The 20,288-nt window shown below is 48.6% G+C and overlaps 1 protein-coding gene across 1 annotated transcript; it reads right to left on the bottom strand.

Annotated features, from left to right (window-relative positions):
* Positions 1-5,275: 5,275 nt before the first annotated feature.
* Positions 5,276-19,792, bottom strand: LOC309543599 (uncharacterized protein). Its single transcript, XM_082276058.1, has 5 exons — positions 19,711-19,792; positions 14,513-14,611; positions 14,302-14,400; positions 12,066-12,497; positions 5,276-5,967 (listed from the first exon to the last, which is right to left on the bottom strand). Exons 1-5 carry the CDS (start codon positions 19,742-19,744, stop codon positions 5,327-5,329), a joined length of 1,305 nt encoding a protein of 434 aa, XP_082132184.1. The 5' UTR covers positions 19,745-19,792; the 3' UTR covers positions 5,276-5,326.
* Between the last annotated feature and the right edge of the window lie 496 nt (positions 19,793-20,288).

The raw sequence follows: 20,288 nt of genomic DNA, 5'->3' as shown, positions 1-20,288 counted from the left end.
GCCACTCAGGCCAAAAAGTTCAATCTTTGTTTCATCAGAGCAGAGAATTTTGTTTCTCATGGTCGGAGAGTCCTTCAGGTACCTTTTGGTAAACTCCAGGTGGGGTGTCATGTGCTTTTTACTGAGGAGTGGCTTCCGTCTGACCACACCCATACAGGCCTGATTGGTGGAGCGCTGCAGAGATGGTTGTTCTTCTGGAAGGTTTTCCTCTCTCCACAGAAAAATGCTGGAGCTCTGTCTAAGTCAGGGATCCTCAAACTAAGGCCCTCCAGCTGTTGCGGAACTACACATCCCATGAGGCATTGTAAAACTCTGACATTCACAGACATGACTAGGCATGATGGGAATTGTAGTTCTTGAACAACTGGAGGGCCATAGTTTGAAGACCCCTGGTCTAAGTGATCGGGGGAGAAGGGCATTAGTCAGGGAGGTGACCAAGAACCCGATGGTCACTGTTTGGTTGTGTGGCCCGCTCTAGGAAGAGTCCTGTTGGTTCCAAGCTGTGTTCATTGGGACCTTCAATGCTGCAGAATAGTTTCTGTACCCTTCCCCCGATCTGTGCCTCCATACAATCCTGTCTCAGAGGACGACAGACAATTCCTTGGCCTTCATGGCTTGGTTTGTGCTCTGACATGTACTGTTACCTGTGGGACCTTATATAGACCGATGTGTGTCTTTCCAAATCATGTCCAATCAACTGAATTTACCACAGGTGGACTCCAACCAAGTTGAAGAAACATCTCAAGGATGATCCATGAAAACCGGATGCAACTGAGCTCAATTTTGAGTGTGATGGCCAATGGTGTGATACTAATGTACATGGAATTTTTTCCTTTTTTTTTTAATAAATTTGGAAAGATTTTAAACAACCTTTTTTTTTTACATTGTGAATATGGGGGATGGTTTGTAGAGTTTTGAGGAAAATAATGAATGGAATCCATTTTGGAATAAGGCTGTAACATAAAATGTGGAGAAAGTGAAGCGCTGATTATTTTCTGGGTGCTCTGTATATCTGGGAAATGTCTTTAGTGACCCCAATCACTGGATCAGAGCGAACGTTTTCTGGTGGAAGGCCAGTGACAATATCCTCCTAATATATGAGAAAGGATCCGGCTCTTCCAGTAGAATTACAATAGAGAACGTAGGAATTATAAATGACCGGATTAATTAGGTATAGTAAATGTAAACTTTCTTGTAGAAGTGGTGGGTTCTTCTTGTTGCTAGATAGGACTGTATCATCGGATCATTGTAATAGACCCCCCCCCAAAGCACATACACATCTCAATTGTCCCTCCACTTCACATCTAACACGTCTTCATTCCACAAACTCACCCTCTTTGTAGCTTTGTGGTCACCGGCCTTGGTGAGAAGCCCTTCCTTTTAGCTCTCACTGTGCCACATGCTGTTTGCTTTGGATAAAAATGGGGCAAAAGGGGCAGGCTGGTGTAATAGTTTTCCATGTACAGATGACATTCTTTGATGAACAGTGGAAATCCAAGGTCCCAAATAATTATTCCACTGTCTCCAATATAATCTGGGGAGTCAGGGGGATGCAGCTGGGTGTCCTTTCCTTCGTACAGGAGGAAGGCATACGTGTACCCTGTGGCTCCATCATACAGCTTGTACAGCTTCACCCTATATCGTGCCATTTTACTGGGAATGTACTGCTGGATGCCCAGCCTGCCAATGAAATGGACAAGGAGCTCATCCACACAGATGGGTCCAGGATATACAACTAGGAAATCTCAGAGAAGACATGAATAAGTGGCCAATTTCTATAACGTTTATCATGCACAGGGTGATTTGAGGGAGGGCAATGTGTATTATCGCTGAAATGGAGAAACCCCATGTTGTCCTTGGCATAATGGATGAATGAATGGGCATCTAAGGAATGGGGTAGGTGGGCCAGCAATATTGTACTTGAGGGGGAATAGAGGAAGGAGAGACAAGAGAATCAGCAGAAAAGGTGGGGATAGAGGATGGAGAAACACTAGAACCAGCAGAAAGGGGGTGATAGAGGATGGAGAGACACCAGACCCAGCAGAAAGGGGGGATAGAGGATGGAGAAACACGAGACCCAGCAGAAAGGGGGGATAGAGGATGGAGAAACACGAGACCCAACAGAAAGGGGGGATAGTGGATGGAGAGACACGAGACCCAACAGAAAGGGGGATAGTGGATGGAGAGACACGAGACCCAACAGAAAGGGGGGGATAGAGGATGGAGAGACACGAGACCCAACAGAAAGGGGGGGATAGTGGATGGAGAGACACGAGACCCAACAGAAAGGGGGGATAGTGGATGGAGAGACATCAGACCCAGCAGAAAGGGGGGATAGAGGATGGAGAGACACGAGACCCAGCAGAAAGGGGGGATAGAGGATGGAGAGACACGAGACCCAACAGAAAGGGGGGATAGTGGATGGAGAGACACGAGACCCAACAGAAAGGGGGGATAGTGGATGGAGAGACACGAGACCAACAGAAAGGGGGGATAGTGGATGGAGAGACACGAGACCCAACAGAAAGGGGGATAGTGGATGGAGAGACATCAGACCCAGCAGAAAGGGGGGGATAGAGGATGGAGAGACACCAGACCCACCAGAAAGGGGGGATAGTGGATGGAGAGACACCAGACCCAACAGAAAGGGGGGATAGAGGATGGAGAAACACGAGACCCAGCAGAAAGGGGGGATAGAGGATGGAGAGACACCAGACCCAGCAGAAAGGGGGGATAGAGGATGGAGAGACACGAGACCCAGCAGAAAGGGGGGATAGAGGATGGAGAGACACGAGTCCCAACAGAAAGGGGGGATAGTGGATGGAGAGACACGAGACTCAACAGAAAGGGGGGATAGTGGATGGAGAGACACGAGACCCAACAGAAAGGGGGGATAGTGGATAGAGAGACACCAGACCCAGCAGAAAGGGGGGGGATAGTGGATAGAGAGACACCAGACCCAGCAGAAAGGGGGGGATAGAGGATGGAGAGACACCAGGCCCACCAGAAAGGGGGGATAGTAGATGGAGAGACACCAGACCCAACAGAAAGGGGGGATAGAGGATGGAGAAACACGAGACCCAGCAGAAAGGGGGGATAGAGGATGGAGAGACACCAGACCCAGCAGAAAGGGGGGATAGAGGATGGAGAGACACGAGACCCAGCAGAAAGGGGGGATAGAGGATGGAGAGACACGAGTCCCAACAGAAAGGGGGATAGTGGATGGAGAGACACGAGACTCAACAGAAAGGGGGGATAGTGGATGGAGAGACACGAGACCCAACAGAAAGGGGGGATAGTGGATAGAGAGACACCAGACCCAGCAGAAAGGGGGGGATAGTGGATAGAGAGACACCAGACCCAGCAGAAAGGGGGGATAGAGGATGGAGAAACACGAGACCCAGCAGAAAGGGGGGATAGAGGATGGAGAGACACCAGACCCAGCAGAAAGGGGGGATAGAGGATGGAGAGACACGAGACCCAGCAGAAAGGGGGGATAGAGGGATGGAGAGACACGAGTTCCAACAGAAAGGGGGGATAGTGGATGGAGAGACACGAGACCCAACAGAAAGGGGGGATAGTGGATAGAGAGACACCAGACCCAGCAGAAAGGGGGGAAAGAGGATGGAGAGACACGAGACCCAACAGAAAGGGGGGTTAGTGGATGGAGAGACACCAGACCCAACAGAAAGGGGGGATAGTGGATGGAGAGACACGAGACCCAACAGAAAGGGGGGATAGTGGATGGAGAGACACGGGACCCAGCAGAAAGGGGATGGGGTAGAGGATGAAAAGACACAAGACCCAGCAGAAAGAGGGGGATAGTGGATGGAGAGACACCAGACCGAGCAGAAAGGGGGGTTGTGGATAGAGAGACACCAGAACCAGCAGAAAGGGGGGAGGGGATAGAGAGACACCAGACCCAGCAGAAAGGGGGGGAGGGGATAGAGAGACACCAGACCCAGCAAAAAGGGGGAGGGGATAGAGGATGGAGAGACACCAGACCCAGCAAAAAGGGGGAGGGGATAGAGGATGGAGAGACACCAGACCCAGCAGAAAGGGGGGAGGGGATAGAGGATGGAGAGACACCAGACCCAGCAGAAAGGGGGGAGGGGATAGAGGATGGAGAGACACCAGACCCAGCAGAAAGGGGGGGGGGGGGAGGATGAAAAGATACAAGACCCGGCAGAAAGTGGTGAGAGAAGAAACACAAAATAAATCCAATAAATAAACCTCATTGTGGCACATGGATTGTTCTACAGCAAATTTATTCCATACAGTTCTATATACAACTATCTACCCTACGGTAAGATGGATAAAGATTGCCGGCACTCTGCCAACATGAAGACAATGTGGAGGGAGAGATGGGTGTAATAAGATTACTGGGAGGTCACAGATCTTCCTTCCAGCATGCAGAACCGTATCTTCTGATGTATAGTCCTAGCAGAATGGTCAGGACCGTATCTTCTGATGTACAGTCCTAACAGAATGGTCAGGACCGTATCTTCTGATGTACAGTCCTAACAGAATGGTCAGAACCGTATCTTCTGATGTACAGTCCTAACAGAATGGTCAGAACCGTATCTTCTGATGTACAGTCCTAGCAGAATGGTCAGAACCGTATCTTCTGATGTACAGTCCTAGCAGAATGGTCAGAACCGTATCTTCTGATGTACAGTCCTAACAGAATGGTCAGGACCGTATCTTCTGATGTACAGTCCTAACAGAATGGTCAGAACCGTATCTTCTGATGTACAGTCCTAACAGAATGGTCAGAACCGTATCTTCTGATGTACAGTCCTAACAGAATGGTCAGAACCGTATCTTCTGATGTACAGTCCTAACAGAATGGTCAGAACCGTATCTTCTGATGTACAGTCCTAGCAGAATGGTCAGGACCGTATCTTCTGATGTACAGTCCTAACAGAATGGTCAGGACCGTATCTTCTGATGTACAGTCCTAACAGAATGGTCAGAACCGTATCTTCTGATGTACAGTCCTAACAGAATGGTCAGAACCGTATCTTCTGATGTACAGTCCTAGCAGAATGGTCAGGACCGTATCTTCTGATGTACAGTCCTAACAGAATGGTCAGAACCGTATCTTCTGATGTACAGTCCTAGCAGAATGGTCAGGACCGTATCTTCTGATGTACAGTCCTAACAGAATGGTCAGCTGGTGACAAGGTGGCTCAGGAAGCCGGGGCGGAGTTCTCACTCTCCGAGGAAGCCATCTTCCAGAACGGATTCCTGCATTTTGGAACTTTACTGTCTTCTACAAAGACATTGCTACAGCGGTTCCATTACAGTCATGTTCGGGGGGCACTCAGTGACGCCCCTTTTTGGGTGTATGTTCTGGAGAAATCTGAGATTTGCTGCGTCTTCGGACCCGTCTCCAATGTGGTCCTCGTCTGTCATCTACTGGCAGCGGAGAGCTGTCACTGGCACTGTCGCTGGGTGTCGGGGAAGGCGATACTTGGGGCACATTAAGATGGTGTAGGACTTGCTGCATGCCGTTCACACACTGCTTGTTGTGTTGCTGCTGCTGCTCGGCCAACAAGAGCAGATTGGAGGAGAGTTTGTCCAAGATGGTGTTCTGCTGCTGAATGCTTTGAGACAGGACAGCCATGCTCTCGCTGAATGACCCCTGGAAGGCTTTTACATTTTTATTTAACGCTTTCACATTGCTATTGAGTATATTTAGTTTTTGGGCCATGGTTCTTCGGAAGTGGCTCTGTTCTGCATAGATCAGACTTGTATGATCCCTCAGAGTTTGCTGCCTCCGGCTTCTCATATCATCTTGCTTGAGAGACAGCGAGCCATCCCTGGTGGTTTCCTCGGGAGCTGTGCAAACCTCTGTCTCAGCATCGGCTTCTTCTGGGAACTCATCCTGATCCTCATTATCACCTTCTGAGTTCACTGCCTCATCTTCTTCAGCAAGATCATGGAAATCTGAGTTCTCATGTTCTGCCGGGAGAAAAACAATAATTTATTGTATAAGGAGAGTTCGACTTACCTTCTATTGTAGGAATATGGACCCCCCATTTATAACGCTGCTCCCCATTACTATATTTTCATTATTATTATTATGGAAGAAGGGACGTTTCTCATTATTATGGAAGAAGGGACGTTTCTCATTATTATGGAAGAAGGGGAGAAGGAACGTTCCTCATTATTATCATGGGAGAAGGGACATTCCTCATTATTATTATGGAAGAAGGGGAGAAGGGACGTTCCTCATTATTATCATGGAAGAAGGGACGTTCCTCATTATTATTATTATCATGGAAGAAGGGACGTTCCTCATTATTATCATGGAAGAAGGGACGTTCCTCATTATTATCATGGAAGAAGGGACGTTCCTCATTATTATTATGGAAGAAGGGGAGAAGGGACGTTCCTCATTATTATGGAAGAAGGGGAGAAGGAAAGTTCCTCATTATTATCATGGAAGAAGGGACGTTCCTCATTATTATTATGGAAGAAGGGGAGAAGGGACGTTCCTCATTATTATGGAAGAAGGGGAGAAGGAAAGTTCCTCATTATTATCATGGAAGAAGGGACGTTCCTCATTATTATTATGGAAGAAGGGACGTTCCTCATTATTATTATGGAAGAAGGGGAGAAGGGACGTTCCTCATTATTATTATGGAAGAAGGGGAGAAGGGACGTTCCTCATTATTATGGAAGAAGGGGAGAAGGGACGTTCCTCATTATTATCATGGAAGAAGGGGAGAAGGAATGTTCCTCATTTTTATCATGGAAGAAGGAACGTTCCTCATTATTATTATTATCATGGAAGAAGGGACGTTCCTCATTATTATCATGGAAGAAGGGACGTTCCTCATTACAATTATGGGAGAAGGGACATTCCTCATTACAATTATGGAAGAAGGGGAGAAGGGACATTCCTCATTATTAATATTATCATGGAAGAAGGTGAGAAGGGACGTTCCTCATTATTATCATGAAAAATATAAGGTTGAAGGATTGTAAGAGGTGCATGGAAGTCAGCCAGCCCCCAGTCTGATGTACTCACCCTCCAGTCTGTCACCAACCAAGTAGACCTGTCTCTTGGTACAAAGAACAGGGGTTTAGTTGACACACATTTGCAAATGCATGTGAAAGCTGCAGAGCCACTTCACGGCACCCTGTTTTATCTGCAGTTCTAACACTTTCTAATTTAGTGTCTCCACACTGGGAGCACATAGCTGCTAATGGATGGATGGGGGAACAGGTTGGAGGGAGTGAAAGATTGTATTAACATGCCTTATTATATTTCATATATATTTCAGCTTATGCCCACTTATCAATGGAATATGGTCCCTTGCAATTACATATTAACGAGCCAGACTAACACTCATTCGTACACCCTGGACAGCAGACAGCTGTATTTTGCATATAGATGACACGACGTTGACATGTTAAACACCTTTCCATTCATTCATTTGAACACTTGACAGTTGGATATTTTGCATAGAGATTACTGACACCACCCACAAACACATTTGACAATTGCTTACATTAACACATGACAGCTGATCACAGACAGAGCGGCTCTCCCACAAACACAATCTCCAACACACAACACCCCACACATACACAGGTGTATAGGGAACACAAGGACCTTTTCATGTACTGTTTCTGTGAGATATGTTCTTTTGTTAAATTGACCGATGACTTGTAACCAGTTTGGAGCAGTTTTTCCCGCTCAAAACTTGCCTTAAATATGAGCGAAACTTGCAATAAAATCAGTTGTGTCTGCGCTAAGTTTGAGTGCTGTGTCGTCACACCTCCTGGCCAGACGAGGGAAAATTCACTATCTAGGGAGATTGGGACTGAAGGGCCGTATATCATCGTGTAATTGCCTCCTGACGAGATTTGAGCTAACAGGGAGACAGCCCAACCTCCCCCAACCCACCCCCATCCATGACTGGTCTGTTGTCTAAAAACTCAACTAACTAAGATGTAACGATGGTACAAACTGGAAAGGACCAGCTGAGAAGCATTACACCTCCATCCCCTTGGTGGATGCAGTATAAAGACAAATAGGTATTGTCTTGCCTTCAGCTTGGTGCCTCATATAAAGTCCCATCGTGCGATTTTCGTGCGTTTTTGGTGGATGCAGTCTGATTTGACCTTATTTTTTCCGTAAACAGGGATGGAGACCAATAGCATGACCTGCTTGTCTCACACAAAGTCCCAAGGAAATTAGGGATTGAAAGGCATTGTGCTTTACAGGCCATGCCCCATATATAAAATCCCTATTTGTATTTATAGTGCATCCACCAAGGGGATGGAGGTGTAATGCTTCCCAGCTGGTCCTTTCCAGTTTGTACCATCGTTACATCTTAGTTAGTTGAGTTTTTAGACAACAGACCAGTCATGGATGGGGGTGGGTTGGGGGAGGTTTGGGCTGTCTCCCTCCCACCTGTTCCCCCATCCATCCATTAGCAGCTATGTGCTCCCAGTGTGGAGACACTAAATTAGAAAGTGTTAGAACTGCAAATAAAACAGAGTGCTGTGAAGTGGCTCTGCAGCTTACACATGCGTTTGCAAATGTGTGTCAACTAAACCCCTGTTCTTTGTACCAAGAGACGCCGGGCACTACCTGCTGGGGTCTCACTTAAAGTCCCACCTAGCCTATTGTGTTTACTCATTATTATCATGGAAGAAGGTGGGAAGGGACATTCCTCATTATTATCATGGAAGAAGGTGGGAAGGGACGTTCCTCATTATTATCATGGAAGAAGGTGGGAAGGGACGTTCCTCATTATTACCATGGAAGAAGGTGGGAAGGGACGTTCTTCATTATTATCATGGAAGAAGGTGGGAAGGGACGTTCCTCATTATTATCATGGAAGAAGGTGGGAAGGGTCGTTCCTCATTATTATCATGGAAGAAGGTGGGAAGGGACGTTCCTCATTATTATCATGGAAGAAGGTGGGAAGGGACGTTCCTCATTATTATCATGGAAGAAGGTGGGAAGGGACGTTCCTCATTATTATCATGGAAGAAGGTGGGAAGGGACGTTCCTCATTATTATCATGGAAGAAGGTGGGAAGGGACGTTCCTCATTATTATCATGGAAGAAGGTGGGAAGGGACGTTCCTCATTATTATCATGGAAGAAGGTGGGAAGGGACGTTCCTCATTATTATCATGGAAGAAGGTGGGAAGGGACATTCCTCATTATTATCATGGAAGAAGGTGGGAAGGGACGTTCCTCATTATTATCATGGAAGAAGGTGGGAAGGGACGTTCTTCATAATTATCATGGAAGAAGGGGAGAAGGGACGTTCCTCATTATTTTTATGGAAGAAGGGGAGAAGGAATGTTCCTTATTATTATCATGGAAGAAGGTGAGAAGGGATGTTCCTCATTATTATCATGGAAGAAGGAATGTTCCTCATTTTATCATGGTCGATGCTCTCTCGTTAAATAAGTGATAAATTATTATCATAAGGGTGATGTATTTTACGAATGAAAGAAGGGGAGAAGGGATGTTTCTCGACATTATTATGGAAGAAGAGAAAGCAGGGTAGGTGACCTAGAACAAGGAGCAGATGGAGGAATGAGAGATCAGGGTGGGTGACCTACAACAAGGAGCAGATGGAGGAATGAGCAAGCAGGGTGAGTGATCTACAACAAGAAGCAGATGGAGGAATGAGAGAGCAGGGTGGGTGACCTACAACAAGAAGCAGATGGAGGAATGAGAGAGCAGGGTGGGTGACCTACAACAAGGGGCAGATGGAGGAATGAGAGAGCAGGGTGAGTGATCTACAACAAGAAGCAGATGGAGGAATGAGAGAGCAGGGTGGGTGACCTACAACAAGAAGCAGATGGAGGAATGAGAGAGCAGGGTGGGTGACCTACAACAAGAAGCAGATGGAGGAATGAGAGAGCAGGGTGGGTGACCTACAACAAGAAGCAGATGGAGGAATGAGAGAGCAGGGTGGGTGACCTACAACAAGGAGCAGAGGGAGGAATGAGAGAGAAGTGTGGGTGACCTACAACAAGGGGCAGATGGAGGAATGAGAGAGCAGGGTGGGTGACCTGCAACAAGGAGCAGATGGAGGAATGAGAGAGCAGGGTGGGTGACCTACAACAAGAAGCAGATGGAGGAATGAGAGAGCAGGGTGGGTGACCTACAACAAGGAGCAGATGGAGGAATGAGAGAGCAGGGTGGGTGACCTACAACAAGGGGCAGATGGAGGAATGAGAGAGCAGGGTGGGTGACCTACAACAAGAAGCAGATGGAGGAATGAGAGAGCAGGGTGGGTGACCTACAACAAGAAGCAGATGGAGGAATGAGAGAGCAGGGTGGGTGACCTACAACAAGAAGCAGATGGAGGAATGAGAGAGCAGGGTGGGTGACCTACAACAAGGAGCAGAGGGAGGAATGAGAGAGAAGTGTGGGTGACCTACAACAAGGGGCAGATGGAGGAATGAGAGAGCAGGGTGGGTGACCTGCAACAAGGAGCAGATGGAGGAATGAGAGAGCAGGGTGGGTGACCTACAACAAGAAGCAGATGGAGGAATGAGAGAGCAGGGTGGGTGAACTAAGACAAGGAGCAGAGGGAGAAATGAGAGAGAAGTGTGGGTGACCTACAACAAGGAGCAGATGGAGGAATGAGAGAGCAGGGTGGGTGACCTAGAACAAGGAGCAGATGGAGGAATGAGCAAGCAGGGTGAGTGATCTACAACAAGAAGCAGATGGAGGAATGAGAGAGCAGGGTGGGTGACCTACAACAAGGGGCAGATGGAGGAATGAGAGAGCAGGGTGGGTGACCTGCAACAAGGAGCAGATGGAGGAATGAGAGAGCAGGGTGGGTGACCTACAACAAGAAGCAGATGGAGGAATGAGAGAGCAGGGTGGGTGACCTAAGACAAGGAGCAGAGGGAGAAATGAGAGAGAAGTGTGGGTGACCTACAACAAGGAGCAGATGGAGGAATGAGAGACCAGGGTGGGTGACCTATAACAAGGAGCAGATGGAGGAATGAGAGACCAGGGTGGGTGACCTATAACAAGGAGCAGATGGAGGAATGAGAGAGCAGGGTGGGTGACCTACAACAAGGAGCAGATGGAGGAATGAGAGAGCAGGGTGGGTGACCTAAGACAAGGAGCAGATGGAGGAATGAGAGAGCAGGGTGGGTGACCTAAGACAAGGAGCAGATGGAGGAATGAGAAAGCAGGGTGGGTGACCTATAACAAGGAGCAGATGGAGGAATGAGAGAGCAGGGTGGGTGACCTACAACGAGGAGCAGATGGAGGAATGAGAGACCAGGGTGGGTGACGTACAACAAGGGGCAGATGGAGGAATGAGAGAGCAGGGTGGGTGACCTACAACAAGGAGCAGAGGGAGGAATGAGAGAGCAGGGTGGGTGACCTATAACAAGGAGCAGAGGGAGGAATGAGAGAGCAGGGTGGGTGACCTATAACAAGGAGCAGAGGGAGGAATGAGAGAGCAGGGTGGGTGACCTACAACAAGGAGCAGAGGGAGGAATGAGAGAGCAGGGTGGGTGACCTAAGACAAGGAGCAGAGGGAGGAATGAGAGAGAAGTGTGGGTGACTTACAACAAGGAGCAGATGGAGGAATGAGAGAGCAGGGTGGGTGACCTATAACAAGGAGCAGAGGGAGGAATGAGAGAGAAGTGAGGGTGACCTACAACAAGGAGCAGAGGGAGGAATGAGAGAGCAGGGTGGGTGACCTATAACAAGGAGCAGATGGAGGAATGAGAGAGCAGGGTGGGTGACCTACAACAAGGAGCAGAGGGAGGAATGAGAGAGCAGGGTGGGTGACCTAAGACAAGGAGCAGAGGGAGGAATGAGAGAGAAGTGTGGGTGACTTACAACAAGGAGCAGATGGAGGAATGAGAGAGCAGGGTGGGTGACCTATAACAAGGAGCAGAGGGAGGAATGAGAGAGAAGTGAGGGTGACCTACAACAAGGAGCAGAGGGAGGAATGAGAGAGCAGGGTGGGTGACCTACAACAAGGACCAGATGGTGGGTGACAGAACACGGATGGTTGAACAGCAGCAGCCTATAACATTGGTGTCACCCACCAGGCACTCGTCCTGAGTCGGTGGTGCCAGGTACCCCGGGAGTTACATCGGTGGCGATTATTTTCTCCATCACACGCTCATATGGCCAGAAAGAGATATGGAGGCGGGAGGCTCCTCCGGATGTTCTATGGTGCTTGTCAATTCTGCTCAGCTTCTCCTTCACTTTGCGCTTGATATCTGCAAATCTCTTCTTACAGTTCTGCACGGAGCGCGGACAGGCGGAGACGGCGTTCACGGCGGAGGTGATCTCTCTCCACAAGGCGTTCTTCACTGCGGTTGAATGTCGGGCCGCCAACCTGCCGAACAGCTTCTCGTAGTGCGGCATAACGCTCTTTATCAGGACGTCGTTCTCCTCGTCCGAAAATCGAATGTTCCGCTGACGCTCTCGCTCCGCCCCTTGCTGTGATTGGCTGGAATCATCAGGAAGAAGATCTGGGAGAAAAATTTGATTTTTGTACTTACCATAAAATTTATTTCTATAAAATTATTGAGACAGAAATTCAGAGGCTGTTGAGTTATAAACACCACCAGCACAGTATAACGTCTCCTTCTAGTACCGGTATGACTCCTCCTATCTGTATGACTCCTCCTACCTGTATAACTCCTCCTATCTGTAGGACTCCTTCTATCTGTATGACTCCTCCTACCTGTATGACTCCTCCTATCTGTATAACTCCTCCTATCTGTATGACTCCTCCTATCTGTATAACTCCTCCTACCTGTATAACTCCTCCTATCTGTATGACTCCTCCTATCTGTATGACTCCTCCTATCTGTATAACTCCTCCTATCTGTATGACTCCTCCTATCTGTATGACTCCTCCTATCTGTATAACTCCTCCTATCTGTATAACTCCTCCTACCTGTATAACTCCTCCTATCTGTATGACTCCTCCTATCTGTATGACTCCTCCTATCTGTATAACGCCTCCTATCTGTATGAATCCTCCCATCTGTATAACTCCTCCTATCTGTATGACTCCTCCCCCCCCTACTTACAGCATTGACCTTAACATCACCTGTATAACTCCTCCTATCTGTATGACTCCTCCTACCTGTATGACTCCTCCTACCTGTATGACTCCCCCCCACTTACAGCAATGACCTTAACATCACCCGTATAACTCCTCCTATCTGTATGACTCCTCCTACCTGTATGACTCCTCCTACCTGTATGACTCCTCCTACCTGTATGACTCCCCCCCACTTACAGCAATGACCTTAACATCACCCGTATAACTCCTCCTATCTGTATGACTCCTCCTATCTGTATGACTCCTCCTATCCATATGACTCCTCCCCCCCTACTTACAGCATTGACCTTAACATCACCCTCTGACTAGAAAGGGATCTTTACAGGATAAAACACCAAGCCCAGATTTTTTGACATGAGATTTAGGCAGGAAATAAAATTGGAGACCCAACCAATCACACAGCAGTTCAATGCTACAGGCAGGAGCTTCAGACATGCATAGAGCCCGGACCCCTTCTGAAGGCCTCAGCCCACTTGGCCAGGATTTGGTAGATCGGGGACATGACCGGGGCATTTACAAAGGGCAGTTGTGATTGGGGCTCCTCACTTTTGTCAATGGGCCCTTAGACACTGCCGCAATCTACAGGAATGGTCAATGCTTTCCTAATACGGAGAATTGCTGCATTCACACTTTACCAGAGCCCTCCTGAAATGGGTACAAGGCTACTCATCGTACATCGGGGGGGGGGGGAATCTTGGACCTCTAGGACCTGATTGGTTGTCCCGCTCAGGATACAAGGCTGGGCCTTAGATACTGAGAACTGGATGCTGGTGATAGGTCTGTGCCGAGGTGACCAGAAGACACCAACCAATGAAAGATGAGTCTTGTCACCTGCAGTCAGCAGCCGGGGTGGGGGAGGAATGATGGGAATAAAGAGTGTATAGTATATGTGTGCGACCTTCTACCAGTACCCCATCCCCCAGTGTCACCCCTTCCAATCAGCACCCAGCGTGTGAAGGACACATTCTGGAGGGGCCCCATAACATACGGTCCAGCGGGGTCCGGCCTCCGAGGATTGGCCAATGGAGAAAGCAGAGTACAGAGATCAGCCTGCAGAGGGATCTCCATTGAATATAAAAAGACCCCCATCCTCCTGAATGAAGCATTCTGGAAGTGGGAGGGCTTATACCAGGCAGCAGTATAACCCAACAGTCCCTGAACTGCGGTGTCCCACAATGCACTGCTCATTCCTCTGATCTCACCGGTGTCAGCGTTCAGATCCAGGTCCCAGGAATCTTCCTCCGGCTCCTCCTTCACAGTGATTTTCAGGGCGGAGACATCGGGGGTGTATGAGGACACGCCTACCAGACACAAGAGACAGATGGGCGGTGACTAGGAGGACTCAATCCCTCCCCCCTGCCAATCAACTACAGAGGATGGAGAGGAGATTTCCTACATCCAATCGTCTCTCACCTCTCTTCTCCGACTTCTCCCGCCGAGACTTCCTCTGTGCACCCCGCCCAGCCCCCGATGGAAGCTTCCCTGCATTCTCAGGAGCACCGGTGTACCGGCCTATCAGGAGAGATCACTGATCACCACATAATATATCACCCCCAACCATGCTAGATACACCCCAACCATACTAGATACACCCCGACCATGCTAGATACACCCCAACCATGCTAGATACACCCCAACCATGCTAGATACACCCCAACCATGCTAGATACACCCCAACCATGCTAGATATACCCCAACCATGCTAGATACACCCCAACCATGCTAGATACACCCTGACCATGCTAGATACACCCCAACCATGCTAGATACACCCCAACCATGCTAGATACACCCCAACCATGCTAGATACACCCCAACCATGCTAGATACACCCCTGTATACATCACACCCAATCATGCTAGATACACCCCCAAACAATTATACCCCTCTCCTGTATACATCACCCCCAACCATGCTAGATATACCCCAACCATGCTAGATACACCCCAACCATGCTAGATACACCCCGACCATGCTAGATACACCCCGACCATGCTAGATACACCCCAACCATGCTAGATACACCCCGACCATGCTAGATACACCCCGACCATGCTAGATACACCCCAACCATGCTAGATACACCCCAACCATGCTAGATACACCCCAACCATGCTAGATACACCCCAACCATGCTAGATACACCCCGACCATGCTAGATACACCCCAACCATGCTAGATACACCCCAACCATGCTAGATACACCCCAACCATGCTAGATACACCCCGACCATGCTAGATACACCCCAACCATGCTAGATACACCCCAACCATGCTAGATACACCCCAACCATGCTAGATACACCCCAACCATGCTAGATACACCCCAACCATGCTAGATACACCCTGACCATGCTAGATACACCCCAACCATGCTAGATACACCCTGACCATGCTAGATACACCCCTGTATACATCACACCCAATCATGCTAGATACACCCCCAAACAATTATACCCCTCTCCTGTATACATCACCCCCAACCATGTTAGATACAGCCCAACCATGCTAGATACAGCCCAACCATGCTAGATACACCCCAACCATGCTAGATACACCCCAACCATGCTAGATACACCCCAACCATGCTAGATACACCCCAACCATGCTAGATATACCCCAACCATGCTAGATACACCCCAACCATGCTAGATACACCCCAACCATGCTAGATATACCCCAACCATGCTAGATACACCCCAACCATGCTAGATACACCCCAACCATGCTAGATATACCCCAACCATGCTAGATACACCCCAACCATGCTAGATACACCCCAACCATGCTAGATATACCCCAACCATGCTAGATACACCCCAACCATGCTAGATACACCCCAACCATGCTAGATACACCCCAACCATGCTAGATACACCCCAACCATACTAGATACAACCCAACCATGCTAGATACACCCCAACCATGCTAGATACACCCCAACCATACTAGATACAACCCAACCATGCTAGATACAACCCAACCATGCTAGATACACCCCAACCATGCTAGATACACCCCAACCATGCTAGATACACCCCATGCATGCTAGATACACCCCAACCATGCTAGATACACCCCAACCATGCTAGATACACCCCAACCATGCTAGATACACCCCAACCATGCTAGATACACCCCAACCATGCTAGATACACCCTGACCATGCTAGATACACCCTGACTATGCTAGATACACCCCAACCATGCTAGATACACCCCAACCATGCTAGATATACCCCAACCATGCTAGATACACCCTGACCATGCTAGATACACCCTGACCATGCTAGATACACCCCAACCATGCTAGATACACCCCAACCATGCTAGATACACCCCAACCATGCATGCTAGATACACCCCAACCATGCTAGATACACCCCGACCATGCTAGATACATCCTGACCATGCTAGATACACCCCAACCATGCTAGATACACCCCAACCATGCTAGATACACCCTGACCATGCTAGATACACCCTGACCATGCTAGATACACCCTGACCATGCTAGATACACCCCGACCATGCTAGATACACCCCAACCATGCATGCTAGATACACCCCAACCATGCTAGATACACCCTGACCATGCTAGATACATCCTGACCATGCTAGATACACCCCAACCATGCATGCTAGATACACCCCAACCATGCATGCTAGATACACCCCAACCATGCATGCTAGATACACCCCAACCATGCATGCTAGATACACCCCAACCATGCTAGATACACCCTGACCATGCTAGATACACCCTGACCATGCTAGATACACCCCAACCATGCTAGATACACCCCAACCATGCTAGATACACCCTGACCATGCTAGATACACCCTGACCATGCTAGATACACCCCTGTATACATCACACCCAATCATGCTAGATACACCCCCAAACAATTATACCCCTCTCCTGTATACATCACCCCCAACCATGCTAGATACACCCCAACCATACTGGGTACACCCCCGTAAACACCACACCCAACCATGCTAGATACACCCCCAAACAATTATACCCCTCTCCTGTATACATCACCCCCAACCATGCTAGATACACCCCAACCATACTGGGTACACCCCCGTAAACACCACACCCAACCATGCTAGATACACCCCCAAACAATTATACCCCTCTCCTGTATACATCACCCCCAACCATGCTAGATACACCCCAACCATACTGGGTACACCCCCGTAAACACCACACCCAACCATGCTAGATACACCCCAAAACAATTATACCCCTCTCCTGTATACATCACCCCCAACCATGCTAGATGTGACAGACCTGGCCGGGACAGAGACTTTTGGAGAGGACTGGGAGCCTCTTACCCACTGACTTTGGGCCCTGGCTTTTAAGGGAACCCTTCTCTTTAGTTCTTGGTTGCAATATGCAGGTATTATATCTGATATCTCTGTTCAGACTGGAGGAACCGGTCACACTAGATACACCCCGACCATGCTAGATACACCCCAACCATGCTAGATACACCCCAACCATGTTAAGATACACCCCAACCATGCTAGATACACCCCGACCATGCTAGATACACCCCAACCATGCATGCTAGATACACCCCAACCATGCTAGATACACCCTGACCATGCTAGATACATCCTGACCATGCTAGATACACCCCAACCATGCATGCTAGATACACCCCAACCATGCATGCTAGATACACCCCAACCATGCATGCTAGATACACCCCAACCATGCATGCTAGATACACCCCAACCATGCTAGATACACCCTGACCATGCTAGATACACCCTGACCATGCTAGATACACCCCAACCATGCTAGATACACCCCAACCATGCTAGATACACCCTGACCATGCTAGATACACCCTGACCATGCTAGATACACCCCTGTATACATCACACCCAATCATGCTAGATACACCCCCAAACAGTTATACCCCTCTCCTGTATACATCACCCCCAACCATGCTAGATACACCCCAACCATACTGGGTACACCCCCGTAAACACCACACCCAACCATGCTAGATACACCCCCAAACAATTATACCCCTCTCCTGTATACATCACCCCCAACCATGCTAGATACACCCCAACCATACTGGGTACACCCCCGTAAACACCACACCCAACCATGCTAGATACACCCCAAAACAATTATACCCCTCTCCTGTATACATCACCCCCAACCATGCTAGATGTGACAGACCTGGCCGGGACAGAGACTTTTGGAGAGGACTGGGAGCCTCTTACCCACTGACTTTGGGCCCTGGCTTTTAAGGGAACCCTTCTCTTTAGTTCTTGGTTGCAATATGCAGGTATTATATCTGATATCTATGTTCAAACTGGAGGAACCGGTCACACTAGATACACCCCAACCATGCTAGATACACCCCAACCATGCTAGATACACCCCAACCATGTTAAGATACACCCCAACCATGCTAGATACACCCCGACCATGCTAGATACACCCCAACCATGCATGCTAGATACACCCCAACCATGCTAGATACACCCTGACCATGCTAGATACATCCTGACCATGCTAGATACACCCCAACCATGCATGCTAGATACACCCCAACCATGCATGCTAGATACACCCCAACCATGCATGCTAGATACACCCCAACCATGCATGCTAGATACACCCCAACCATGCTAGATACACCCTGACCATGCTAGATACACCCTGACCATGCTAGATACACCCCAACCATGCTAGATACACCCCAACCATGCTAGATACACCCTGACCATGCTAGATACACCCTGACCATGCTAGATACACCCCTGTATACATCACACCCAATCATGCTAGATACACCCCCAAACAGTTATACCCCTCTCCTGTATACATCACCCCCAACCATGCTAGATACACCCCAACCATACTGGGTACACCCCCGTAAACACCACACCCAACCATGCTAGATACACCCCCAAACAATTATACCCCTCTCCTGTATACATCACCCCCAACCATGCTAGATACACCCCAACCATACTGGGTACACCCCCGTAAACACCACACCCAACCATGCTAGATACACCCCCAAACAATTATACCCCTCTCCTGTATACATCACCCCCAACCATGCTAGATACACCCCAACCATACTGGGTACACCCCCGTAAACACCACACCCAACCATGCTAGATACACCCCCAAACAATTATACCCCTCTCCTGTATACATCACCCCCAACCATGCTAGATGTGACAGACCTGGCCGGGACAGAGACTTTTGGAGAGGACTGGGAGCCTCTTACCCACTGACTTTGGGCCCTGGCTTTTAAGGGAACCCTACTCTTTAGTTCTTGGTTGCAATATGCAGGTATTATATCTGATATCTATGTTCAAACTGGAGGAACCGGTCACACTAGATACACCCCAACCATGCTAGATACACCCCAACCATGCTAGATACACCCCAACCATGCTAGATACACCCCAACCATGCTAGATACACCCCAACCATGCTAGATACACCCCAACCATGCTAGATACACCCCAACCATGTTAAGATACACCCCAACCATGCTAGAAGTGACACTGAAGGTGCGGTGGGTCGGTAGGAAGAGGAGGGAGAAGAGTGGAAGGACTCACCCAGAGAGTTGAGGAAGAGGAAGTTGTCCTCCATGTTGCTCAGGAAGAACAGAGGAAGACACAATCTGCCATCCTACTTCTCACACCTGAGATCAGAGGAGAACACTTTGTAAATTGCAGACAATGCAGCAGCAGAAGTGAGACTCTATAGATAAGGAGGGTGGAGAGGGGTGTCCACCCATATGTACAATTGGAGTTCTTACTGGAAAGTCAGTGATTGGCTGCCATTCATTGTGTATTGTTGTGATAATCTCTGTCATTGGTCACAGCTATCACATGGTACATACAGAGCCAATCACAGCTATCACATGGTACAGAAAGAGCCAATCACAGCTATCACATGGTACATACAGAGCCAATCACAGCTATCACATGGTACAGACAGAGCCAATCACAGCTATCACATGGTACAGACAGAGCCAATCACAGCTATCACAATGGTACAGACAGAGCCAATCACAGCTATCACATGGTACAGATAGAGCCAATCACAGCTCTCACATGGTACAGACAGAGCCAATCACAGCTATCACAATGGTGCAGATAGAGCCAATCACAGCACTCACAATTGTATAGAC

This window comes from Pelophylax lessonae (genome assembly GCF_965119305.1).
Source record: "Pelophylax lessonae genome assembly, contig: HAP1_SCAFFOLD_261, whole genome shotgun sequence".
Lineage (NCBI taxonomy): Eukaryota > Metazoa > Chordata > Amphibia > Anura > Ranidae > Pelophylax > Pelophylax lessonae.
This window is presented reverse-complemented; position numbering and strand designations above follow the sequence as displayed.

Bases quoted from the DNA above. Each gene is read 5' to 3' on its own strand.
- LOC309543599 (XM_082276058.1), bottom strand. From the start codon at position 19,744: ATGGAGGACAACTTCCTCTTCCTCAACTCTCTGG. The intron at 14,612-19,710 runs GTGAGTCCTTCC...CTCTCCTGATAG, and splicing joins CCTCTTCCTCAACTCTCTGG to GCCGGTACACCGGTGCTCCT. The intron at 5,968-12,065 runs GTGGGTGACACC...TTCTCCCGGCAG, and splicing joins CGACTCAGGACGAGTGCCTG to AACATGAGAACTCAGATTTC.